General features: G+C 43.3%; 1 protein-coding gene across 1 annotated transcript; it reads right to left on the bottom strand.

Moving 5' to 3' along the window:
* Nucleotides 1-997: 997 nt before the first annotated feature.
* On the bottom strand, nt 998-17756 carry LOC147899115 (ABC transporter G family member 36-like). Its single transcript, XM_087378334.1, has 24 exons — nt 17235-17756; nt 16920-17040; nt 16694-16782; nt 16483-16567; nt 16194-16353; nt 16022-16098; nt 15850-15903; nt 15672-15762; nt 15262-15563; nt 14882-15163; nt 14477-14790; nt 14175-14335; nt 13982-14079; nt 13717-13882; nt 13457-13615; nt 13207-13364; nt 12764-13096; nt 12336-12626; nt 12124-12207; nt 2803-2936; nt 2471-2698; nt 2198-2369; nt 1848-2102; nt 998-1693 (listed from the first exon to the last, which is right to left on the bottom strand). The coding sequence occupies exons 1-24, from the start codon at nt 17633-17635 to the stop codon at nt 1412-1414; spliced, it is 4497 nt and encodes a 1498-aa protein (XP_087234460.1). The 5' UTR covers nt 17636-17756; the 3' UTR covers nt 998-1411.
* Between the last annotated feature and the right edge of the window lie 9743 nt (nt 17757-27499).

Raw genomic sequence — 27499 nt, 5'->3', positions numbered from 1 at the left:
GCACTAAATCGGATATTGTTTGTCTGTGTCGTCAAGTGCCTTACCTCCTATATAATTCTGAATCATACTCTTATTATATAAGATAATATAATATTTATAGTTGTGATGTATAATACAACTTAAGCCTAAGTTTCCAACAATAAGTGGATCAAGGATTGAAGGATAATCCTAAGTTTCCAACAATAAGTTGATCAAGGATTGAAGGATAATGTTTGCAAATAGTTTGAAATGCATGATCTTCATTTTTATAGTGCTTATTTAGATCTCACTCTATTCCTCCATTCATTCTCTCATTAACACTTTCATTAATTATCTCACTTAATTCCTCCATTATCTCTCACTTAAAGGCCCTTAATATGAACAAATTATTCCATATATGTAACTTGACCTAAGGGGAAACATAATTGTGATAAGGCCTTTTATTTTTAATGGAGAAATTCAAAAGGTCAAGTGACCAATTAAGTGCAAGCCAAAGCAAAAACTTCAAAACTCCAAGCAAAGAGGAGACTTGAACTCAAGATATCCTTTACCCGCTCACAAGGTACTTCCACTACGCTAGGGTCTTTCCACTAGACTACATAAAGATGTAGTGAAAGAAGTATAGAAAAATGATTCTAGATTCTTCCTCATAAATAGACATTCTTATTGATCACTCTTCCCCTTGTCTTTCCCACACCTCACCCTTTCCCTTCTCCACTAATTAATACAATTTTGAAGACTTTTCAATAGGGGGAACCTATCCTATTGAGCGGAAATTTCAAAGCAAGTTGTAGATTACCCGCCTTTTTTGCTATGCAAGCTGTAAATTAGCTGATTTTTGCTAGTCCAGTGTGGAAAAAGGTTTTTCCATGAAGAATGAAGCTCTCCTTAAAGTATGATCAACAAACAATCACCGTAGCACAATTCAAAGGTGGGGAGGAGGAGGATACACACTCAGGAGGGTCACTCGATGATATATGTGACTATCATGTGAGTTCTTGAGGACATATTTTTCTCACATGTTCAGACACAGAAGGATGCGTAAAAAGGATTTGAGAAAAGAATTTACTGATTGAATAGGAAAAGGGTGGATGATATCAATGCAAAATTAACAGATAAGGGCTTTGATGAATAGGCACAACACAGCGGTTGACAGAAGCAGGAGGTGAACATGGATTGATCCATCATCCACACTAAGTTCTTCCTGCCCAGTTTCATAGCTCTCTTGGTCTGAAATTTGAATGTTCTCCCAGTATGTATCATAGCTTCTTGGTCTGAATGCCCCTCTCTCATGAGCTTTTCCCTCCCTTCCTTCAAAACAATATGCACCTCTTCAAAAGTATCCCATCTCCAGTTGTTGGGAGGTCTTGCAATTTCATGCCTTCCAATGTCTCGAGCTTTCATTGTATACAAATTTGAACCTGGATCGATCTCACCTGCGTTGGAAGTTCAACGTCCTCACACAGTAGGTGAACGTTAGCGCAAAGAAGAGCGGGAAGACAATAAGGACTATTGCAACTTCGCCAAGAAAGTTCTCATGAAACCCAAAAGTCGTCCGTAAAAAGGCATTCAGAGGTTCTGTCATTGTGCCTCCTGTTGGAGAGTTTACAATTATACCCTGACTCTGATCACCATACTGAGAGGTAATAAGACCATTCACAGTCCATGCGGTCGGGCAGAGCCAGTAATACCAACGCCACCACTGGGGTAGTTTCTGCATAGATTGTTTAAAACACAGCTCAGGAACTATCAAATCACAAGGCATAAATCTATTGATATGGAGGGGAAAAACAGAAAATATCCAAGGGGTATGTCTACAAACCGGAACTAAAACCCAAAGTGAGGAAGCTGTTTCAATTGAAACTTACCGGCCTGGGCATCAAGAACCCTGAGAAAAGATTGAAGACAGCATAGAAGGCTGATGCAACAATCGCTGCAACTTGATGGTTGGGTGTGATGGAAACGGCCATCATTCCATAGTAGGTGAAGTACAGAAACGTGCAGAACATTGTGAACAAAAACCACAAACATTTCCGTACCACCCATTCAAAACCGATCATTGAGTATACGATAAAACCATACATGAGTGTCTGTGCAAACACGTAGGGCAATTCAATGGCGACCTGGAATTCCCCACCAAGATATGTAAGGCAATTTGAAGGCATAACTTAGACCCATCCCCTCCAATCGACGAATTTTGCACAAAATCCAAACCAACCTGAGATAAGGCGTACGGCATAGCTGAGTACATTCCAGCTGCTCGCTCACGGTAAAACACAGTACGTTCAACAGATACTACAGGCTGCACTGTAGAGCAGTTGTTTATTCCCAAAAAAAGTGTCGCGCCATACATGGCTCCCATGACAGTTAATAGGTCTTGCTGGTACTTTCTGTTCACAGCAAACAATTGCATCATGAGAAAAGATAGCTAAAGCCACTGAGCACAAGAAAAAGATATCTTCAAGCTCCACAATTTTGGGAAAATACTCACACTTTTGTACCAAGCTGCCAAAATATGGTACCAAACATTAGCGCTGATATGAACGTAAATGAGAAACGAACTAAGTTGTACCCCGGACTACGCCAGTAAGTCAAATTTTGCTTCCATAGTAAAGATTTGAACTGCCCCCATAAGGTTTGACAATATTGGGTAGGGAAGTACAGATCCTTTGTTCCTGGAGCTGGCAAACTGAGCTCCTTCACAAGTTCTTTGTTGCGCCTGCATTCAAGTTCCTTCAATTTACAAGCAAGCGTTGGGACTATGTAAATATAGAGTAGTCCACTGTAAGATATTGCGCGTATTAAGACAGGAGGCATACTTACTGGGCCAGAGATGATTTCCTATAAACTTCTGCAAAATCTACACCGAGGCGCTGCTCTGCTGCAACAGAGCTGACCTCCAGCATCCATGTGGCAGGATTATACTTTTCCTTAATCCTGGTCACTCCTGGAATAGCCTGCAGATACATTCAAAAACATATTAACAAGCAATTATCATCACCTTATCCAACAGCAAAGATAAAAACTGATTTGAGACAAACATCACTAGCACTATATGTGCCAAAAAAGGCTGAACACTTCAAAAGGACAAACGGCCTTTCAAAAAATGGTTAAAGCAGGGGTTTTCGACAAGAAGAATCAAGGACAGCAACAGAGACCTTCAGAATGTCGACGAAGTGACATTACATGACAGGATTCCTACCTAGGAAACTTTCATTACAAAATGCTCAGTCTTTAGCGCCAAGAAGACATATGAGCATGAAGGGAATGACTTACCAGCATTCCACGTGGAATAAAGACTACATAAGTTAAGAGAATGTGGAGATGGAATTCATGCAATGCTGCTTCCTTGCAACATGCTATTTTTCTCATACTTTTCTAATACAGATCCCTTCTACCAGATGGGAAGGAAATTTAAAAACTTAACAAAATAAGAAAGATAATAATAATACCACGCACAAGATGTAGACAAGCTCCAACGATAATAGAAGCACAAATCATTTATGTATGGATGAATTTGACAGAAAGCCTCAGACAAAGGAGAAATAACAGAAATGGGAAAACATTTACTCAATTTTTGTGGGTGCTACAACTCTTGAATATGTAGCAGGGCCAGTATCTTTCCACATAAGGGTGAACCCCACGTGCAACATACACAAGGGTAGGGTCAAGTGTGGGATGAACAATCTCATTACTCGTTTTTAATGAGCCCTTAACAAACACAAATAGGAGCGAAAATGTCATGATCTTCTCATGTTTATTAGCTTTGATCTCACAAATGAATCAATTAAAACAAGCAGCCAGGAGAATGCACTCTTCCGGTTTGACTTCAAGAAAGCCAGACAGTCTAAGGAAAGCTTAGAGGCAAGGCTGGAGCAGATAGGATGGCCTACACATTACTGACATGAAAGTGAGGCTAGCTCTATTCTAATGCTCAGCCTACAAGCATTTTCAAAAAGGAAACGGTAGCAGTGAAATGCTTGGTTCGACAAGGACCGCAAAACAGTATTGGCAAGGTGGAAAAGTGCAAACAAGGTGAAAAAGAAGAAAAAATAATATAAATGATGAAAATCATTCATAAGGCCTACCCAGGATCCAAAATAGGGAAAAAGAAGATAAATTGGATGGGCAGCATGGAAAAGAGAGCAGAAAGCTATGTGTGTGAGAGAGAGAGAGAGAGATTTCCACCAAAAATGTGTGTGTGTGTGTGTGTGTGAGAGAGAGAGAGAGGGGGGGGCGGGGGGGAGACAAAGAGAGAGTGGAGAAAAAGATGGAGAAATTTAACGGATGAAAATAGCAAGTGAAAAACAACAAAAAATAAACCTCAAAATTACCGAATTTTCCCTTTGGGAAGGAAACGGTCACTCTGCTAAAGCCTACCCTCACAGGGCAGGCCAAAAACAGGAACATAGACAACTTAGTAAGGCGAATGACAAGGCTCTTCTCAAGACGACAATGGGAGCAATGATGGAAAACAACAGCAGCCGTTTTCTTGTGTAGATATGGAGCGAAAAGAGTCTTACATCCGGATCTCAAGAACACCATGCTTGCATACAACATTTTTGAAAAGTGGGGAATAGATGCTATTGGTTCCATGCCAGACTGCCAGGGGAAATTGTTATATGTTGACGGCTGTAGATTATTTAACCAGGTTATGAAGCACGTGCGGTGCGGGCTGTGAACGCTAAGACAGTGAGTAAATTTGTATATAAAGACATTTGCTGCAGATTTGGTACACCATTAGAGTTGCTCTGATAGGGGGTCAGGTTTCAGAATTGAACTGATGGATTTGTTATGTGATAAGCTGAAAATAAAACACAGATATGCCAGCCCTTGTTACCCCCAATGTAAAGGGATGACTGAGAAGTTTAATGGTGAATGCATCAACATAATGGGGAAGACCATGAGGACACATGAAAAGGATTGGGATCTTGCTTCGCATTGGGCATTATGGGCTCACAGGGTTGCAGGCAAGGAAGGCACACAGTTTTCTCCTTTTCATCTTGTTTATGGAAAGAAGCTTTGTTGCCCTTCGTAGTAGAGATTCCAGCCCTACAATTGTTGATGAAGATGAGTGAAGAATCAGATTATAAGAACATGTTACTGGCTTTGCAAGAAGCACAACTTGATAGAAAGAAGGCAAATGAACATTATGTTTTAACCCAGGAAGAGAATCAAAAGAGGGCAAACAGAAAATTCAGAGATAAAAGGATCGAAGAGGGTGATTTAGTTTTAAAGTATTAACAGTAGCTTGGATTCTACTTTAAGGAAGAAGTTTGTGAATAAATGGGAAGGACCCTTCCGTGTGACAAAAAAGTTTAAGAATGGCTCTTACTAGCTTGAAGACTTGGATGGGAGGCAACACAAGAATAGAGTCAATGGTTTCAGACTCAAGAAATATTTTGTCAGAATTATGAGTATGAGCAGTTGTGGTCTTGTTACTGTGAAGCCAGACAAGCTAGAAGATCTCATGGATGAAGATATCTCAGAAGAGTTCAGAACTTAAGGGTGAAGAGAGCTTTTGGGGCTGCTCATTTTTCCATACGGGCACACGGACTGCATGTACAGGAACTGTGTGGAGACACCTGTTGCTTGCACACGAGTGATGTACAGTCTGCTTATAGGGCTCGCTGGCGTAAGTTTGTACGGAAATATTGATGATGTTATATAGGACAGCCTGAGTATAGCTTTTATGTACGATCTGCTCAAAGAGATTGCGCAAGTGTTTGATTTAGTTGAGCACGGGGATTTGTACAGACACCTATGTGGCAGTGTCGAAGTTTTGGATCTATGCTTGTGTACATAAGGTCGAGTATGAGCTGAGATAAATGCATCGTTTTGGGCTGCTGATCTGAAATCGTCATGGTTTTGGGAAATTCTGAATCATGGGGATTTCTGTGTGCTTCTGTGCTTTGTTCCAGTGTTGTTGTAGGAGTTTGTCTTGAGTTTATGACATGGATACCTGCTCTGGGTGTTGTGCATTTTGCTCCGTCCTCATTGAGCTCCACACTGTTATGCTGATCCCGCTGGTGTCCAGGCTACATCTCTAAATCTGAAGCTATTTGTTGGGTACAATGACTTATGCTTAAGTGAAAAGATGGTGATGGTGACGTTGTTTGTTTTGAAGGCTTGTCTTCTTGCTGGTTGAGAGAGGCGTTGGTAAGCAGAAAATCATACTTAATCCACTTGAGGGTTTTCCATTGCTCCCCAACTGTTTTTTTCTGCTATCAATGGGACCCCATCCCCCGTGTGAATTTGCCCTTTAATCGTCATACTTTTGGAGGAAAAGGACCCTCACACTCTCCACAATGGAAAGTCTGATTGAAACAAGATTTTAAGGGGGTGATCCCCCCATCATATCCCACCCATAACTGCATGGAGACCTCCAATTCACTCAAACTAAGCAACCCAAACTCAGTGCATCAGGTTACAGCAAAAGACAAGGGAAAGGCATATTTCAGCTTACCACTTACTCTACAATATTTGAGTTTTGATATAAAATAAACCTCTGTTTTGAAATTACAGCAAGTCAATTTCCTCTTATCAGTAGAAAGAAAGAATGGAGGGGGAAGGGATGCATAATAATGAAGTTGTCCCATTTCCACCCTTACCTCAAGGAGAGAGGGAAAGAACAACATCACCTCCTCTTGAATAGGATCCATTAGATGAAACTTATACACAAGTTGATTATGATAATCCACGAATAGAGTTACCCTCCTCTTTCCAACAAGAACCTATTGATAGAGAGTTCTCTTTTGGAAATGAGAGAAAAAATAAGTCCACCCAAGAGCAAGGTGATGAGTTTACACCTTTAGGCCAAAATTCCATGCACATGGATTATAATGCAAATGCGAAGAGAAGAGTGGAAGGGTCTCCCATTGATAAGCTGGTTTCTCATCTTGGTTATATGATTGAGCAGTCCATAATAACAAAGCTAAGAACAAAGAGGGTTCTCAATTTTGGGTAGGAAGAGCTGAGTACTACTTTAAAAAGAACCAAGTTTCAACCACAAGAGAATTTAATTCCTTAAAAATGATGGAGAAAGGGAGGCTCAAAAAATCTTTAATTGGATTCACCATTTCGAGGTCTCCTTTTCCCAATAAGATAAGACCAATCAAGAGAAGCTTGCTCTTGCTACATTGCATCTACAAAAGGATGCTTTAATCCGGTGGTCATTGTTACAAACAGAAAGAGAGGCTATCCTTGAATGGGCTAAGTTTGTGGAACAGATGAAAGTCAACTTCATGCCACCAAGTCATTAAGAGAACTTGACCTTCAGTTGGGAAAGATTCAAGCAGTTCGACAATGAGACTTTTGCTGAATTTTCAGCCAAGTTTTGGAAATTAGGAGGCTTCCTCATGCTGATCTGATCTCAGGGATCAAATTAGCATGAGGAAGCCTGCTAATCCATCCTTAGGATCGGATTATCATGCAGCCCATGAAGGGGCTACACATCTAATCCCATCTCATGTATCTCTTTAGAGTTACCTAGAAACAGTGACGAAGATAGAAGAAAGAAATCTCTAGCAGCCCTAAACCCTAATGTAAGATATGAGGTTAAAATGTTCAACCCAAACAACTAAACCGGATGAAATAGCTGAAAGAAAGTTGAATTCTCATAAGCCCTTCAATTAAAGAAAGGGAAAGGCTCTTGTGCAGAATGTAAACAGCCAATCATGTCCCAGATGGGTGCCATTTCCTTCTATGACTGATGAAGAAAAGGAAAGACTCATTGAGGAAGGCAATTGTTTTGGATGTAAGAAACATAAGCTAGGGCATGTATTGCATTAGAATTGCCTCCGCCTATCCCCCACCATCACCTTTGAATCGGGATGAGCACCTTCCATAGTTTTGAACCACTCTCTTTTGTTGGACGTGTGTTTCGAAGCCCCCCTATCTACATACCAGCCCTCCTTGCCCTCACTCAGTGCATAAGCCAAACAGTGCCCAATGAGTAAGAAGCGCTCCTCTATATTGACATTGGCTGAATCTGTCTTTGGCTCCTCCTTACTCTTGGACTCCCTCTTCCACTTCAAGTCTGCCTTCTTCTTTCAGTAGTCCTTTGCATAGTGGCCGAGTTTCTCACAGTAGAAGCACTTAATCTTTTTCTTCTTCTATGCATTTTCAGCCTTGTTGCCTTGGAGTCCTTTGCATAGTGGCCGAGTTTCTCACAGTAGAAGCACTTAATATTTTTCTTATTCTATGCATCTTCGGCCTGTTGCCTTGGAGTCTTTAGACTTGCCCTTGCCGGGCTTGTCTTTTTCCAGAAGTGCTTTGTCATCCTCTTTGTTGTACAGCTTCTCCCGGGCCTCCTCCTGCAATAATAAGGGTTCAAGCTCTTCAAACCTAAGAGGCTTGTTCCTCTCTCTTGCTATGACACCTGTGACAAAACCCTTGAAGCTTCTAGGTAGCATGCCAAGTGTCAGCAGTGCCAACTAGCTTGAATCCACATTTTGACCAACTGAGGCAAGTTGATCTCTCACCACTTGACTTTTGTCAAGTGGTCATGAACAAAATCTCCCTCATCCATGCCTATGTTGAACAGCTAATGCTGAAGAGTTAGAATACAAGACGTGTTGTCTGTCTCATATAGATCCTTCAGAGTGGCCCACGTCTCTACTGACGCATCCACCATCTGGATGTGAGGGATAACTGAATCCTCCGTCGTCCCTATGATTAACGCAAGGGCTTGGACATCTTTATCCTCCCATGCTTCGAGTTCATACACATCTACATGCTCCCTTTGCCATCAACTTGATCCTCCGTCATTGCCTCCATTCTTGTTGTGAGCCTCCACAACTTCCAAGCCACTAGATGATTCCGGATCTTCACTTTCCAGATGGGAGAATTGGCCCCATCTAGTTTCCCAGACTCTCCAAAGTTAGGGATAGTAAAAGAAGGAATATGAGTGGAAGAGGAGGAAGGAAGAGCAGTGACTGAAGAGGTTGTGGACTACGGCATCTTGCTGCAACACACCAAATCTGCAAAATAACTCACTGTAGAAAATAACAGAACTCCTGTGCAGACCTGAGCTGAATCGGGGTTGCCTTGGTGTAGAACGACTCAATCCTTTGATGTGAAGACCTAGAACTGCAGCTTTGGCTCTGATACCATATTGGAAATGGAGGAAAGACTCACTCAGTCCTCCCACCCTCTGCGAACGAGGGTCAGCTCCATCTCTCAGACTCAATGATGCAGCTCACTCATGAAGACCTCACTCAAACAGTAGAGAATAGACAGCGTATACAAGAAAAAGAAATAGAGAGAGAACTCAGATGCATTCCTCCACCAAACAATGGGCAAAATAAGTGCGTAGGTGAGCACAAAACAACCAGCATAGGGCTGGGCAAACTGAGACTCTCTACAGCCTAACCTTGCTGAACTCTTGCTCCGGGCTGCCTCCTATAGGCTTCAGTGGCTGATGCAAAATTGAGGGGTGAGGGGGGCCTTATACAGGGGCTGGCTGTCCCCTTGAAGTAACCGACCTGCTGGTCGGTTTTGCCCTACTGGGCTGACCCCCTTGGGTAGGCCTATAAATATGACCTCCCAAGGGCTAGCTTGCTGCTGTGCATCTATCATCCAATACAGCCCCCCAACCCCAAAATCATCTCCCCCTTATGGTCCAATGCCCCCATGTCCTCCTCATATGCCTACTCCCAAGTGGGGACATTGACCTCCAACAAGGAGGTAGAAATACCTCCACCAAGAAATCTTGGTTTGAAATCAACCATGCCCAATCTTTACCCACTTCAACACATATGGGTGAGAAATTTTTTTGCTGCTAACTAATTTGTTGAGATTTTTTATAGATGATTGAGCACTATATTTACACAAGATTTCAACAGCATTGTATCCAGAGGAGAGATTACCAATTAACGGGCGCACAAAGAATGTCTTTCATGTGAGCACAAAGAGATGTTGACACTTACAAAGGGATATTGAAGACACACCACGGTGATACGTCCGCCTTTTTTGGACATTCGGCACCAAGAGGAATATGAACTTTAATGTATAAAGAGGCGATGCAAATGCAAAAGTATTAAGAGAAAGCATATGCAAGAAAAAGAGACGAGATATTTCAGAAGAGGCAATAGGAGGCAAGAGATAAAAAGAGGACTTCTACTCATCCAAGCATAGGGTGGTAGACACTAACCAAGATTTTTATGGTGGCATCGAATCATCTAAATAGATAGGGGCCCTTGAGCTGGAGACATTTCTTCAAACGCCATCAAATTTGGACATGTGACACTTCCTAGGTGGGGTTACACACATTAGAGTGCACTTTTATAAGGTCCAAGACCTTAAGGAGGAACCTTAGTACCCCAATTGAGTAAATGGGGTGGTACAAAGACATGTGAGCCTCTGCATGTCTCATCATGTGTCTTCTTGTCACTTTCACTCACCTCACCCATATCCACTTCAAAGTACGTAGACACGTAGCATGTGCTCTATGCTTAAGCAAGAGTCAACATAATACCAATCTAGGTGCTCTTCCCCATTGGATGGCCATGTCCAAAATCCATTTCTCTATCCCTACACCCTTGTTTGCTCCGTAAATTAAGAAAAACGAACAGTAATCTGAAGCATTCATGAGAAAGAGAATAATTTGCATTTCACATAGGAGCTGAAAAGAAGGACAAGGACCTATATTTTGAGCAAGACATATAGAAAGCCTTCAATATAAATATATAGGCTTGGAAGTAGCATACAATTACAAATCGAATGCTTGTGTGCAGAGATGAGACTTAGTAGAACAAAAGACCTTTTTTAAGATGTGAAGCAAATATAGAGAGACACATAATGGCATTGGAAAACCAAAAAATTCTTGTTCTTTAACTTGGTACAACCAGTTGTTTTCTATGATTACCTAGCATGGGGACCCGGCCTAGCATGGGAAGCATGGAAAACGATTGAGTGAGCCCAAAAGAGCTTCATTGCTGAGGAAGTAGAAGGCAGGCCACTAACTCCTTACCCAATGTTGCTGACAGAAGTAGGAATGCTCCATCTAGCAGGAGAAGCACTCTACTAATTTATTTACTACGTTCGCAAAATGAAAAGGATACGCTACCATGAAAGGCTCTAGAGATGATGAGAGGAAAGGGGTGGTAAAAGAGGAGTCTAAATGGTTGGGGAAATTGGGAATTAATAGAAAACAAAGGTGGAAGATGAACTCATGTGCTGCTCTATTTCAGCAATTGAGATCACATCGGATTGATGCTTTATGTTCATAATCTACAGCTTCTCTCTCTCTCTCTCTCTCTCTCTCTGTCTCTCTCTCTCTCTCTCTCTCTCTGTGCACATTATGTGAGCGGCATGAGGTTGAGTCAGCGGAGCAATTTGCCTTCCGTTGCCCAGTCTACTACGAGATCCGTGAACTATTGCCTTTTCAGAGACGGATTCGAGGGCCTCTCTAGACTCCTCTCATACCCAGATCAGAGATGCCTTGCTACTTTCATTCACAAGGCGATCAGACATAGAGCATCTCATAAGATCACGGAGACAAGGACGGGAGCCTTGTTTGCTCCATCCAGAGTATGATCACAGAGTTCTTCTTGCCAAAGCGTGCTGCCCCGTGACCTTAGCAGGAGAGGCAAAGACCCCGAGACCAAGATGCAGCACACTCGACAAAGGACAAACGCACAGATCACACTAGCTGACATTTCTTCTATTTTCAGACCTGCGATACGGCCGACAAGAGTTACTGTGGCACTCGTCGGGTGTAGAGTAGCCACCAGGAGGGCACGATGGACTACTCCAGACAGCAGATAGCTATCCAGTATGGGCTTCTTGCCTACACTACCTAGTCCATCATTGGGTGTACCTTGACGTTTCCATACCTTGTGTGTGCTGCACTGTATTGTATTGTATTGGATCAGAATGCATCTATTATGAGGATGATGATGCCAGGGATGTCTATGACTATGGCGACATGTATGATGCTAGCATTGACTATGTCTACACAGTTTTCTCTAGCATGGGTTAGGATGCTCGCTTAGTAGCTCCACCCTTTAGCTCATTGTATCGCGTTTTCTATCAGTCTCATAGACCCATCGGTCTTCAGTAGACTTTAATAAACTTTCTTTCTTTCTCCACATTCAGATGAAAACACCAAAGAATATCAACATGAAGGATAACTGGTCTCACCTCAAAATACTCAACTATCTTTTGTGAATGTCTGCCCAATGGCCCTGCATAGATGACTTGGCCACCTCGCTTCATCAACAAAAGCTGAAAAAGGAGAGAGTTTCAGTCATGTTTACAACAGTGAGCCATAATTTTTAAGAGCTCGGCCCTTCATGCCCATCAAAAAAACAAAAAAGTCCTTTCAGCTGCACATGGATTCATATTTTGCCCACCTCATCAAAAGCTTCGAAAATATCAATGCTCGGCTGATGAATTGTACAAACAACTGTCCTTCCTGTGTCCACTGTGTTTCGTACTGCACGCATTACGATGGCTGCTGCTCTAGCATCCAGTCCCGATGTAGGCTCATCCATAAAAATGATAGAAGGATTAGCCACAAGCTCCACAGCAATAGTTAGCCGTTTTCGCTGCTCAGTCGACAGCCCACTTACACCTGGGAGCCCTACTAAGGCACTGCTTAAATTGTCAAGCTCAACAAGCTCCATAACTTCATCCACAAATTGCTGCAGCATACAAAATATTCCCAATTTCAAGAAAAAGAGACATCATGCCAGAAGAGAGAGTCTTCAGGGCACACAAAGGAAAAAATAACAGCGAGATCAGAAAAACGAGTATTAAGTTGTGTTGCTGAAGAGCATACCATCCTTGTTTCACGATCAATGCTTGCCTGCAATCGGAGCCAAGCGGAGAAGACGAGAGACTCGCGAACAGTAACCTGAGGAGAATGGACGTCTGTTTGTTCACAATAGCCAGAAATCCTAGCAAAGGTCTCTTGCTGTTTTGGGTAGCCAGATATGCAAATGTCCCCCTCGATGTAACCACCAGTCTTTCTGCCTGCAAGCACATCCATGAGAGTCGTCTTTCCTGCTCCACTAACACCCATTAGAGCAGTGAGCACACCAGGCCTGAAAGATCCTGTGACACCCCGCAGTAATTGTAGTCTGCTATCTGTGACACCTTGTGCCATCATTTCCTTCAAAGATTAGAACATATGATCATCAGACTAGCAGCCTTTGTGTGATGAAGCAGAAAATTTGAGAAAAAATCACATTTAACATAACAGAAAAGGAACAAGAGGCCTACCACAGGCATGTCTACATAGTATTTCACATCCTCAAAAGAGATGGACAGTGGTTGGAAGGGAAGGGACATTCCATGCTTCACTCCAGCCCTCTCACCACCATCATTGTAGCTGTCACGGTGTCGTGAACTAAGTGTCATATAGTGCATCTGTACCTCAACTGCAGAACAAGGCATGCAATCACTCAGAGTCACAAAGGTTTCAAGCCTACCATATACAAATATCATGGAATTGAGGAGAAGCCCTGCTTACAAGAATTATTTCCATCTGCAGTAGACAAAGATCTCGGCAGAGATTTACGTCTAGAGCGTTTCATAGAATCCATCAAGACAGCATCACTTTTATCTTCTTGGCTGGATTGCATTTCGGCAAGTGCTTCCTCAGAAATTACAGCCTGAGGCTTCCCAATTGCTGCACAAATAATGGCATTTCATTGGTAGACTGTACCGAACACACAGATATGATTCCACATTATTGCCACAAAAACAGCCGAACTGCTGATGCTCACTTACGGTGGAAGTAGGACAACACCAGTGTGAAGAGGATGTTAAACAGAACAATGAATCCAACCAAAGCAGCAATACCAATCCAGTAAAAATAAGATTTGGTGTAAAGCCCGCGATTTCTGAGTATTTCAACACCAGTGGTAGTGACATCCGTTGAGTTCACCAGTTTACTCTGCAAGGCAACAATATATTAATGCCTGACGAAAGCATTGTAGCATATTAAGGCTGGATTGAAATTTTGCCTTATAAGAAGCACTAGGTTAGGCCTCACCCATCGAGGAGCAAGAAATTCATTGACAGTAGTTGCTGTCTCCCCATATGCAAGGGGAGATGCCCAGTAACCCCATATCCACCACTTGGGAATTTTTGCTGCAGCAAGAAACCCACCATCAGAAGACAAATGATGCACTTCTCTGAAAATAAAGAGCACCTTGTAGGGCCAAAGTTATGTCTAGAAAGTACACCTCGTGGAATGATAAATCCTCCAAGCATAAATATAATTAGCAGCACAAAGGAACCACCAGTGTTGGCAAGGATCATGGATCGACAAAAACCACCAATCAACCGGAAGAGAGATGAAGACATCTGATGCATGAGAAAGAGTAGAAGATACTGCCGGAAAAACCTGAACATATCAATTCCACCTTATCTTGAGTAATAGAACTCGGGACACTTGGTCATCCTATAGACAGCTATGTCGAAAGCCACTACATGCTGAAAAAAGGTTCAAACCCATATATGCACTAGGTAGTGCCTTAGCATCTACCTGCTAGGTTCTGGAGAAAACCCAATAACATAGTACGTGAGACACACCCAGAGACCTGACTCAATAATGGATTGCGGGATTCTCAAAACAAATGTTGGTAGCGTGTAAGCCCATGCAGGGTAGAACAAGAGGTCACGTTGTTTGAAAAAAACAGGGAGCCTTAAAATTGTCAATGACATCTCTGCAAAACCGTTGAACATGATGATGACAAGCGAGAAGAACAAAGCCCCAAGATAGTAATTGCCATCTGCTAAATCTGCTTTGAGCCTTGTCCTTAAAAACACGGTCATTGCAATGAAGGCCACAATAACCAGCTGTAAAACAGTGGAAACAGAGTTATGTCCAGCCAGGATTACGTAAAGAAAGAAACCTCCATAAGATCAAACTGTTAACGTTTGGATGTACCTGCACACCCTTGAAAATGTAGACAAACGAGTTACGTTTCATGAGAAGCCATTCACGAGCAAAGCAGGCCTTGAAAAGGGCCACCTTGCTGACCGAATATCTGCTAAATGACAATGCTGCCCTGTGGCTCCGCTCCCGTGGATATGGACGAGAAAGATCATCAGCAAGACGACGACCCACATGAAAGTGATTAAACTTATCGACAAATTCCTTTACTGGAAAATAACGATAGGGCTTTCTTTTGTCGAACCAGTATTGCTCTTGGTCTTTACGGGAAGTGACCTGTAAAATATGCCCATCTTAACATTAGCATTGCAGGGCTGCATTCATTTCCTGCTAAAGTGAATTCCAAAAGGCCCTCAAGTAGCCTCTTAAATTACCTCTTGCAAGAAATCTGCAGTGCCCTTTCTCTCTGGGCATTTGAAGCCACAGACCTCAAAGAACTCTAGGACATTCTCTCGTGGGCCTAAATATACAATCTGTCCTTCTGCAAGCAGAAGCACATCATCAAATAATTCAAAGGTCTCTGGTGGAGGCTGCAGAAGGGACATTAAGATGGTCCCGTTCAGGACATGCACAAATTGTCTGAGGCACTTCACCACTTGAAAAGTAGTAGAGCTGTCCAGACCGGTTGAAATTTCATCCATGAAGAGTGTTTTAGTTGGCCCTACAATCATTTCTCCTGTAAAAAATGGGTAGCAGAAAATTTTGTAGAGTTAAGGGTACGGCAAGGAAAATCTACTTTCTACGATTATTCACTTCAACATGAAATCATATCTGAACAATGTACCTGTGGTAACCCTCTTTTTCTGACCTCCTGAGATTCCTCTTCGCATAGGATCACCAACCATCGTATCAGCACAGACATCCAAACCAAGAATCTTCACAAACACCAGGAGAGTATATTATCAAAGGCACACGTTCTACAGTATACCAGATAAACCCTGCCTCTTTTATAGCAACCATACCTTCAAGTTATAATCTGTTTGTAGACTACCCTTGATCCCTTCCAAGGAAGTTGCCTGTTTAGAAACATCACTCGCACTATATCAACAATTAAACAAGAATACATAAAAAATGCACGTCATGAAAATAAACGAGTTGAGATTACAGGGATACATGAAGTATATTGTATCGGACCTTCATAAATGCATCAATCTCAGCATCAGGAAAAATCCCCGCATGTTTCTCTCTCTTGGCAAGCTCCAATAGCATCTCTTTTTAACAAGAGAGACACGTTTCTGTATTTAGATTCACCAACAAACACAGCAGATGTACTTCGCCTACCAGTTTGCATTAAGATCTTACTCACCGTATTTTGTCCCAACTCCTTGGCACTGAGCAGAGAAATCCAAAGTCTCCCTCACTGTTAATTCTCCAATGTGCAGATCATGCTGGCTAATATATGCGGAGGTCTTTTGGGGAACAAACTCACGAAGAGTGTGACCATTGTACGTGATGCTTCCCTTTGTCTGTGCGTGTTTTACAAACCTTGCTTAGAAGTATGTACACATTTACACTCCCAGAGGAGCACTTGGCAGGACAGCGGCAGACCAATACAGAGCAGAGCAAAATTGGCTAACAAATATCCATTAGCTCACCTTCAGAGAGGGATCCAATTTCCCAGCCAAAGCCAGAAGAAGGCTCGTCTTTCCTGATGCAGGAGGACCCAGAAGAAGTGTCATCCTGTAACGGAAAGCTGTTCGTGGGTAAACAATCGTGCAAATGCAAATGCATTGAGCTTCATAGATACATTGAGAATTCGCATTGGAATTAGGATAGTTCCTGCTTTAAGCAAAAAAATGGAATCACCTGCAAGGTTTGATGATACCACTAACATTTTTCAAAATGGTAAGATTAGCCTTCTTTGTTGTAGATAAGTGAAGCACACCAAGGATTCCCTGCGCAAAAGTGGTAGAACCATTTTTCACATCCGTCGTCCAAGCCAGACTTCAGAATTCGTAGCCCATTGCAAAATGCAGATGTTTCAATCCACATATAATCTCATAAAAGATATCGCTTGGAAGCATGAACTCACCTCTGCAAAGTTCCTGATGACGTTCCAAAGTGTGGGCAAAGCTCTGCCTCCGACATGGCATTCGGCATCAATAGTGAAGTTCTCAAAGCGTACCTCTACTGTCGGCAACTCAATGCCAACTCTGTTCACAACCGCGCACACAGTCAAACAAAACGTAAGCTTCACCTCGAAAGAGCCAGAGTTGGGGCTCTTGCACGATCACGCCACATCGGAGCAAAAAGAATCATCTCTCAAGCTTAAACGAAATCCTTTGCTACTGGCAAATGACGGATCATACACAAAAGCGACATCGCAGCTTAAATCATTGGCGCATACTTGTCAATCCGATTCCTGAGCTTGATCAGAAATTTCTCATTATCTTCTTCCGTGACCTTCAGCAACTTCTCTATAAGCATCTGCCTCTCAACTATGCCTAGATTTGTGACATCGATTTCTTGAGTAACGATTTTGCCACCCTCGAAGCTCTTCAAAATGGAAGTTCGCAGCCGGTCGTAAGTTGGGAGCTTTTCCAATGCTGCCCACTTCAGCGCCTCCTCGTCGTCATCTTGAGGCTCCCTTCTGGATTGCATAGAGCGGGTGAACACATTATCAGGCCCGCGTGAGCCCCAATTTCTTATGCTAGGATTCCGTGTAGTTCTGCTCATGCTTCTACTGAGAGTATTTCTGAGCTGCGTTCCCCATATGTCTATGTTTTCGAGCTCCACAGCCTGCGCCATGACGGCAGGCTGCGCTGGTCACAGTGACAAAAGATTGGAGTAAAGGACGACGATCGCTGCACTACTGTTAAAAATCTGGGCTCAAGGATCTCGTTGTGAGAAGCTTGACAAGAATTGTGGAGACAGGGGACGGCAGTGGCAACGAGCTAGTCGCAAGAGAAAGACCAGCTGCAGTGGGTTGATAGATAGAGAAAGGAGGCTGCCGGCCGAGATCAGACGAGAGAGAGACCAGAGAGAGAGCTACGAGAGAGGATTGAGATTGGTGCTCCGATGCGGGGGGGAGGCAGGGGAAGGGAGAGGTGGCAAGGCATGGCATGGCGTGATAATGTGCAAAGTTTGACGCCGTCCTACTGTGCAAGCTCAACGAGTGAGATAAACAGGGAAGAACATTGGAGTGATCGTCGTTTAAATTACTGGAAAAGCGAAAATGTGGAGGACGGAGAGGGCGAGAGTTGATGAGAAGAATGGTCAATCGATGCCAGCAAATGCGATCCCTCACAAAGACACACGAAAAAAACAAGCATTCACGATCGTCGTCAAACGATCGTGAATCTCTCGATTTGAATTTAACGATTTGAATGGAGATTGGGAAATTTCTGTGTCGCTACCAATCGTTTCTTCGACTGCTCGACATTCGAAATTCAAAATTAACCTTCGTGATTGTCATTTACTCTCGCTGTCGATTTGATCAATTCATGATTCTTCACTTTCCCGACTGTAGATTTTATCACAAATTTCTGAGTTACAATCCTCTCTTCGGAGATCAAAGTCGACGTTCATCCTCATTTTGTGATCTCGACTCGCCGTCGATTTGAATTCATGATTCTTCACGTTCCGAATGGTAGATTGATCATGAAATTTTCCGTGCTTCGCACAATCCTTTTGTCGAAGTTCAGATTTCACTTTCGTGGATCTAATTGCGACAATAGCCTGGGAAATTCTTCGTCTTTGATCACAATCGGTTCGGTGGTATGCTGTTTCCGGATACTCCGCACAAACACATCTACCACCTCGAAATCCCGTCAATTCTCTGTCTTTCTTTTGTATCCTCTCTCGTTGAACTATTCAAATCTTCGACGTCGTCCACAATACCTTATTCCTTTAGCATCTTCTCTTTTCTCCAGCTCACATTACTCCTGCCATTTTCTACCGTACTTCTCCGGCTCGCGGCTCTGCGATGTAATGCCGGATTACTCCTGCCATTATCTACCGTTCTCCGGCTCGCCGCTCTGCTATGTAATGCCGGATTACTCCTGGCATTTGCTACGGTTCTCGTCGCCAGGTCTGCGATGTAATTCCGGCGTTCCCCTGGCTGCCTCGTGGACTGGGGAGGGGAGCAGTACTCTCACCGAAACATTGTGGCCCGATCGCAATCCGTAGTAAATGAAGATGCTATAGTAGCGCCCATATCGTAGCTCGTTGGAACACTTTGGCATCGTGAGAGTGTTCTCCTAGCATTTCAATCGGTGGCTCTTACTTTCAAGTGCATAGGTTCATCTATCTTTGGCAGCATGCACCACCACTTTCAGTTACTAACCTGCCTCTCAACTCTATCTCTCCATATACCAATATTCTCCAACTATCCCCCTCATCATAGTTCAACACCCTCAAGTCCTCCATTAACTAAGCTCTCAGCTTCTCTTTCAACCCACGTCTGTAACCAAACATCATACCCCAGTCATCATACCCCACGCACAAATCTAGATTACCTACACCGTCAACCTCTACCTACGTCCTCGGGTCCTGTCGAAGAATCCCCCTCTACTAAGCACCTAGATCACTCTAGCCACTCATCACTGTCCATCACCTTCACAAAGGATCCTCGCTCCTCTTCTGACCAATCCTCAATGTTTGACATTCTCACAATCACATTGGGGTCCACATATCTAATCTTAGCAGGACACAAAGTGGCCACCAAGAAAGGCTTTCCTACCACCACCACCTAAGCTGACTCCCTTTGGCACCCTTCTTCTTATGATCAACCTTCTTCTTTTTGCAATCTTTCACAACATGTCCTTTCTTTCTCTTCTTCTTGTTGTCTTCATCTAAAGACTCTGTTGTATCGGCAGATTTTGACTTACCTTTACCAGTAGGCTTACCCTTGCCCTTGCCTTTGCTCTAGCCCTGAGCTATCACGGGCTTGTCATCCTTATCTGTACCATCATACTACTTTTCTCAAGATTCTTATTGCAGTAGTAATGGAACCAGCTCCTCAAAAGTCACCAGCACCACCCTATGCCCTGCAATCATCGGAGTCACAAAACGACTATAGCTTTGGAGGAGCATTACCAGCAATAGCCTTGCCATCCTGGTCTAGCTCTCCATTTGATCAACTACCCCCACCAGTTGATTCGGCACCACCTTCAACTTGGTGATGTGTTCATGTACTGATTCCCCTTCATCCATCCTCATGATGTATAGCTCTGTCTCAAGGTCCAAAATTCTTGCCTCATTGTCGAGCTTATACGTATCCCTCAATGTCTTCCAACCCTTGAAAGAAGTGTTCGCCATCTAAAATATGTGGCACTACCATATCTGCTGTCATACCCACAATGATAGCTAAGGCTTCCGCATCCCAGATTTGCCATGCTCTCACTATTATAGCATTCGCTAGCATTATCACCGACGCTGAGGATGATGTAGCTGGAATAGTTACATTGTCCTAATGTATCAACTCCGTCCACATCGCAATCCCCCACAATTCCCTTAACATTAAATGGCTCCAAACCTTCATTTTCTACAATGGGTAGTTGGTCCCGTCAAGCTTTCCTCTCTCACCAAAATTTGGGATCTAGTATCTACTAGCCATGATAATGAATTGAAAGAGATAAGAGTGTCGTACACTTGTCCGAACACGAGCCTCCCACTGGGTATAATCCTTCAGGCACTTGCATGAACCTGGGCCTCCTGTCTAGGTACAATCCTTCAAACACCAAAGCTAACTCCTCTGTGATGTTCACTCTGCGAAAACAGGGACGGAAGTATAGTCTAGAGCAACGAAGATGAGATCATTGTGTATGTAGAGTAGCAGCAAAGTTCCTCTTGTAGTATCTTGAACCTGAAAGATAGTATTATGAATCTTAAAGGATGAGGATAGCCAAAATCTTCTCTAAAAAAGATCCAATCATACTTGCAAAATTAGGATCTAGAGACAAAAAGACAAAACTAGAGAAAGAAAACCTAAAAGCCTACACTTTTTGAGGTCCACCCACTTTGTGGAGGGATTCATGAGGTTCCCCCACTTTGTATAGAGACCCAAAAGGTCCCCCAATTTGTGAAGGGACTCATGAGGTTCTCCCACTTTGTGAAGTGAAGGGACTCTTGTCCAAAGGGTCCCCTACAAAAGAGGTCCCACCTTGGAGGTACCTACAAATTGTGTAGAGATGAAGCTCCCACTCTTTGGGGTTCCGTGTTCAAGTTCATTATTGGTGTTCATGTGCTTGTTCTCCTTGGGTCCATGCTCTAACCTTGCACTCTCCCATCCTCCCTAATTCTTCTCCTCTTCCTCCCTCCTTCTCCTCCTCCTCCTCCTCCTTCCTTCTCCTCCTCCTCCTCCTCCTCCTCCACACTTCTCCTCCTCCGTCTACCTCCTCACTCCACCACCTCCTTCCTCCTTTAATCCTCCTTCTCAACCCTTTACCGCTTGAAGTCGCGAAGGAGACTATCTCTCCACTCCTCAACCTTGGACTTGTCCTAAACCCTGCAATCATCTCTGAATCCTAGAAATCCTAGATATCTCTCTCAACCCTATCCTCCTTCTGAACCCTACAACCCCTTTCTAAAACCTTGAACTCCCGTGGAGGTGAGAGCCTCCATCCATCACTGTTTTTCTCCTACACCTCTCACCGGAATATGACTCGAGGACCTATGCTACACTTGTGAATGCCTATGCTACAACGAGGAATGATACGGATGTAGGTGACAAACACCCTTGGAACCTAGACTTGAGAGAGACAATAACAACAATACATAGTCCAATAAACACACACAGTTATGAGAACGAGAGAGAACACCAATAGTTGGCTATACAAATTGCACACTCCTTATCGTCCCAAAAACATGAACATAGTACAATAAATACTGAGCCCTAATGTGGTATCATATAAGTTCATAAGGACTAGTCACAAGCTCACAGCATGACTAGGGATCCCTAGAGTCCTCTATCCTCCTAGAGCCCTAATATGGTATCATAAGTTCATAAGGACTAGTCACAAGCTCACAGCATGACTAGGCAAGATGAGAGGGACCACAACTATCAAAAGATTCAAGGAATGATGTTCATGCTTCAATGAATGTTATACAAAAAGATTACCATGTGCACTTGTACATAATTGAACCCTATCTATGCATATCACAAAAACATATGGATGGTCATGATTACCAATGCTCATCTAAGAAAATTGTTGAAGTATGGGTCATTGGGCTCGTCATCATCCATGTACATATGTTCACCTCATACTTTTCCCATATAGGTCCTTTGCTCCACTCGTTGACTTGTTGTTCACTGCTCAACCTTCATCAATTCATCTTAAACCATTGAATCTCTACCACTTCATGTTGGGGATTCAACATTTAAGAAAATTGTAAGTCACTATTGAGTTGATCATGCTAGTAGTGTCAACATGCTAGTAGTGTCAAGATGGTTTTGTTGCTCAAGTAATGGAACCTATGTTGTTGATGCATAGGTGAAAATAGTTGTAAATGTGGGTGGGTAGATCCCACCACTCATTAAAAGTCTTGTATATAAGATTGCAAAGGCTAGGGAGTTTGGGTGGCCTTGTTTGCAAGTGCAACTCATGTGTGTGCAATACATTTCCTTTTCCCCTAGAGGCTAAGTATTGAAATAATAATTTATTTCCAACTCATCCTAAAAAAGTCTATTAAATGAATTTCTCCCCTTTGCCCTAATGTTTTGCCTTTCACTACACACAACTAGCATTGATTCACCTGCGAAGTGCACTATCACATGGCCATTTAGAAATGGCTATTTGCTCTGCACACCCAAAGCAAATGTGAAGGCACATCTCATCTACATGAAATGAAGCACTTGCATGCAACCCCACGATTTGAGTACAACACTAAGGAAAAATCACATAAATGAAATTCAAGTGATTCAGCCATTTCAGCTAGTACCGCCATTAGAGTTTCGAGACAGGCTTCAGGATTGGACTCTTCTTCCTTTATGAGAGCAAAAATCCCCAAAGAGAATATATTATGGGTACATGACGAGGCATGAGGTCCATGGAGAAAATGCATGGACGAGGAGATGCTCCTAGAAGAGGAGAAGTTGGTAAACTTTGCTTATTGTATCTGGGTACTTGTAGAATTAAGTATGATGCTTACTTGGTGTCCTCTTATATAGGACTCACACTTGATTAGAATTGAAAAATTGAACATGTAGTTTTAGCTTAGCTTCGTTGGGAACCCAACATGGTTTTGTTCCAAAGCTATGGGGTAACATGCTTTTCCATATATGGTTTTGGTGGGACATGACTTGGATTAACGTTGGTCTTCGAACATGTTATTGTAAGACCATGGTTTTCATAGACATGGTTTTGGAAAGCCAATTGGGAGAATTAGGAAGAGACTAAGAGTCATACATGGTTTTGGAAGGCCAATTGGGAGAACTGGGAAGAAATTAAGAGCTATACAATCACTAAATTAGCTCATCTTGGTCAAATGAATGATCTAGACCTAATTGCTAGCCTTATAGTGATGTTAGTTTTAATGAAATCCTTTTTGACTCCTCTTAGAAATGTTACATTAAAATTGGGTTGCCATGCTTATAATGTTTTGCCTAGATCTCCAATTTGGAATTTGTTTTCATGGTAGATTTCATGGGATTCTTGGTGACAATTCAAACTATCTGTATAGCTTTGGAAATCATATAACCTTTTCTCAATATTGAGAAAATGCATTACTTGTCCTATATCTCCAAATAAAATTTCCATAGTTATCGAGTGATTATCCTTCTTTGGAATGTTATGACATCCATGTTCTATCCATTGTGGCTGACCTCACCCTGGAACATGATATTTACTCAATTGCCTTTGGTGTCATGAATTATGATAGGTGGATATAACTGTGCTTTCCCTTTAGTCATCCATCATATGTGATTATGTGTTTTATCAAGTGGTTCCCATTTTTTGAAGTGTTTCCATTGGAAAACTCAACTTTGTTGTTGTCATCTACTAAAAGCCTTAGCAATTATTTGGTCATCCATGACATGTGATTATGTGATTTATCAAGTAGTTCCCATTTACTAAAGTGTGCACATTGGCAAGATCGGATTTCTTGTCTCTTAAAAGCCTTAGTACTAAAACTCGAGCGCACGCGTCGCGACCTTCCCGCCTCCCCACTGCTGCAGCCCCGTCGCCCACGGCCCCTCGCTGCCTGCGCGCCGCTTCACCCCCCTCCCCCCCCGTCTTCCTCCACTTCCCCTCCCTCGCCCTCCTCCACCTCGCCTCGCACCCCTCTTCGATCTGATGGCAGCAACGGCTGGAGTTCAGCGGAACCTCCCTCGCCTGGGCCTCCGTAGACCTCGCTTGAGCAGCCTCGATCGTGTGATGGTGGGTTCACCTCTAGCGGCAGAGCTGGCCAGTGGCGGGTTGGGTGGTCTGCACCCTTTGCCCTCTTGTTGGGGCATGCTTCGTTCGCGTAGGGCTTGTAGGTGCAAGTTGCTTTCTCGTGCCACCCGTGGCTTGGGGCATTGCATCTCCTCGGAGGGGAGCATTGTTGGCTGTAGCCTGCTCCTCCGCCCCAGCGGCTTGCATCACCTGCACCTTCATCGCAGCAACAGGAACATCTTTCAGGAAGCGTCGTGTGTGCTCGGGACCTTTTGTCGAGGAAAGGTTTGGTACTACCTCGAGCTCAAGGAGATAGAGATGCAAGATGCCTGCTCCCATGGTGGTCAAGAGCTCTTCTTGATGGTCAAGCTCGACAACAGGGATCCTGGCGCTTCCGATCTCGGAGCTACACCGGCTCGTGGAACCTTGCTACCTCGACGTGGCTTCACTGCTTTCCTCCTAGCAGGGGTTCTTGATCGTGGTTGGCACCTTGGTCATGGTCGGCCTCGATTGCTGGATGTTGACTCAGAGGAGTCATATCAGTTGATGGTTCACTGTCTCGAAGACCTTCTTCCCACAGGGCGGCGGCTCTTGGCTCTATCCGCAGGGCTGCTGGACTTGATCCCTTCTCTTGGGGCTCTACTCTTTCTTGTTGTACCAGGAGGCACCCCAACTGGGTTGAAGCCTGCAGATGCGTGGAGCGGGCTACTGGAGTGCGGACTCGCCCCCCGTCAGGCGGTGGTTGCTCATGCAGGCGGGTCTTTTCTTGTTGGTGCCCTCGGGCGGGCTCGATGGAGGGGAGCTCAGCGGAGGAGGGACCCTTTTTTGCTTGGGTCTCCAAGCTTCTCAAGACTCAGAGCTTTTCTCGAAGATTCTTTTTCCACAAGGCGGCGGCCCTCGACTCCTTCCTCAGGGATCCCTTCTCCTTTGGCTCTACTTCTTCTTGTCGTACCAGGAGGCTCCCCATGTGGGTTGAGGCCTGCAGGTGCGTGGAGCGGGCTACTGGAGTGCGGATTCGCCCCCCGCCAGGTGGTGGTTGCTCATGCTGGCAGGTCTCTTCCTATTGGCACCCTCGGGCGGGCACGATGGATGGGAGCTCAGCGGAGGAGGGATCCATACATGCTTGGATTACGAGTATCTCCAGGATTCACTTCATCAGGGATTATTGGTCGGCCTTGATTGTTGGATGTTGACTCAGAGGAGTCATATCAGTTGATGATTCACTGTCTCGAAGACTTTCTAGTACTTCCAGGATTCACTTCATCAGGGATCCGTAGCTTTTTTGGTTTCGCGGTTTACTGGTTTTCAGAAGACCCAGACTAGGGTTTTTTGTTTAGACAGCATTTCGCAACAGTTTTTTGCTTGGCCCTGTGTGGCTTGTAGTTTCGCAGGTGCGAGTTATCCCTGTGCTCCAGCATTGCTGTTGAGTCTCTTGTATGCCTTGTCTTGAAGTAATATAATTAGCCCTTCTTTAAAAAAATAAAAATAAAAGCCTTAGTACTTATTTGGTGCAACATTTTACGAATGATTCTTCTCTTGCCCTTGGTTATGGTTTGGCTTAATAGCCTTTATGATTATAGATATATATGTTTATGTCACTTCATTGCCCATACTCCAGCCATGGCCATTACATGGGCTATGCTCGTCATGCTACTTCATGGCTTTTAGAGCATCTGACATTAAGTATAGACCATGGAACTTCATGGCAATATTCAACCACCCATAGATGCTCATTGTGGCACACTGCAACATCTATTAATTGCATATAGTGTATTATCCCTTGCCATACCAACAACTTAATAGATTGTTAGTGTTTAATGGATCGCCTAATAATACTTGCATTCCACTACTCTAACCCTCAAGATCTACATATCAATTCCAAGTAATTTGGTAACTAATCATTGAGTAATGGATGAGGTTGTCGATGATGAGGCTTAGGACAGGTATGGCTTTGGAGCTCATGGGAGAATTTTTTGTATTGGTAATGTCAATAACTTGACTTGAGGGTGCCTGTTTTATTACTAATTTGCAATATCATATGTGGTTCTCATATCAACTTCCTATTGTCACCTAAAGATTATGAAAGTGCATGCGGGTGGAAGCACATTAACCTGCTATGCTTTTTGTGATTTTTAGAATTGATAAGATAGCATGAGCGAAAAGCACACACATTTGAGAATGATTCATGTTCATTTGATATTTTTATTTTATAAAATAATGTTTAAGAGTATGTGAATAACCATAACAAGGCATGGCCTTGCTCTCAACTGAATGCAATTGAAGTTGAATGATAGTTGAGAGCCTTAGTGAGTAGCTCAAAAAGCAGGATGGTGTAAAATCTGTAATGGGTGACATGCTTGCAGGAGTTGGTTGGGAAGGGAAGGAGTGGTGGGCATGGGCTCCACAACTTCACAGAGGGAAGGAGGCATAGGAGAGAACAGGTTGGAGGGAAGATAGAGCCACCTCCAATTCCAGCTTGCAAGAACACTACCAATAAAAAAGAGGAAGTTGCTCCTACAGACTCATCATCAGAAAGGGAAGTAGCTGAGCTAGAAGTTTGCCTGAAAGTAGAAGACAAAGCCCCTCCAAAGAGGAGGAGAGTCAACATGCAAGCCTCTTCTAGTTCTAGTTCATCTTGTTTTTGTACCTACAGGTTTTTTTTTTCTCTATGTCTCGTCTCCACATCATTTACACACTTCAACTAATGTGGCATCCTATGTTCAGGGTGATGGAAAGCTCCCAAACTGGAGTATCCAAAGTAAAGGAGGTTGTGCCTTACGAAGGAGGCTTTTCATGTTGAATGCGGCCTTAGTTTGGTGGGAGGTGATCTGAAAACCTTAAAGGAGACTGATTTGTTGGGAGAGGGAGTGGCTAGGCGTGTTTAAAACTCCCAGAGATCCCTCTGTGTATAGAATTAACTACAACAGTGTTCGTCTTAAAGCATATAGGGATTTTCTTCTTTTACACAATAAGGTGTACCAAAAACAATTCCCTACTAATATGGAGGTCACAGTGTCCTTTGTGAGGGCACACGCAAAATAGATTAGCCCGATTGCAATTGAGCATGGCAGTTCAATCAATTTTGCATGGGCAATTTTTGTAGAGCAGCACATCGAGGAGTTAAAGAAAAGTGGTTATTTTGAGAGCCACACCATTAAGTGGAAGAGAAATAATGAAGGAAGTTCTACAATCCATGATGATAAGGAATATTATTTTCAAGATGAAATTCCTGGAACAAATGAGAAGGGGTACCCTGAAGAAACCCCATATCAAGGAGAAAGTTTACATGGCATGGCAA

The sequence above is a fragment of the Dipteris shenzhenensis genome, chromosome 8 (genome assembly GCF_047967505.1).
Source record: "Dipteris shenzhenensis isolate YYH24624 ecotype China chromosome 8, Dip_SZ_1.0, whole genome shotgun sequence".
In the NCBI taxonomy this organism is placed as follows: Eukaryota; Viridiplantae; Streptophyta; class Polypodiopsida; order Gleicheniales; family Dipteridaceae; genus Dipteris; species Dipteris shenzhenensis.
Note: the sequence above shows the minus strand (reverse complement) of the source record. Positions and strands in the feature narration are given on the sequence as shown.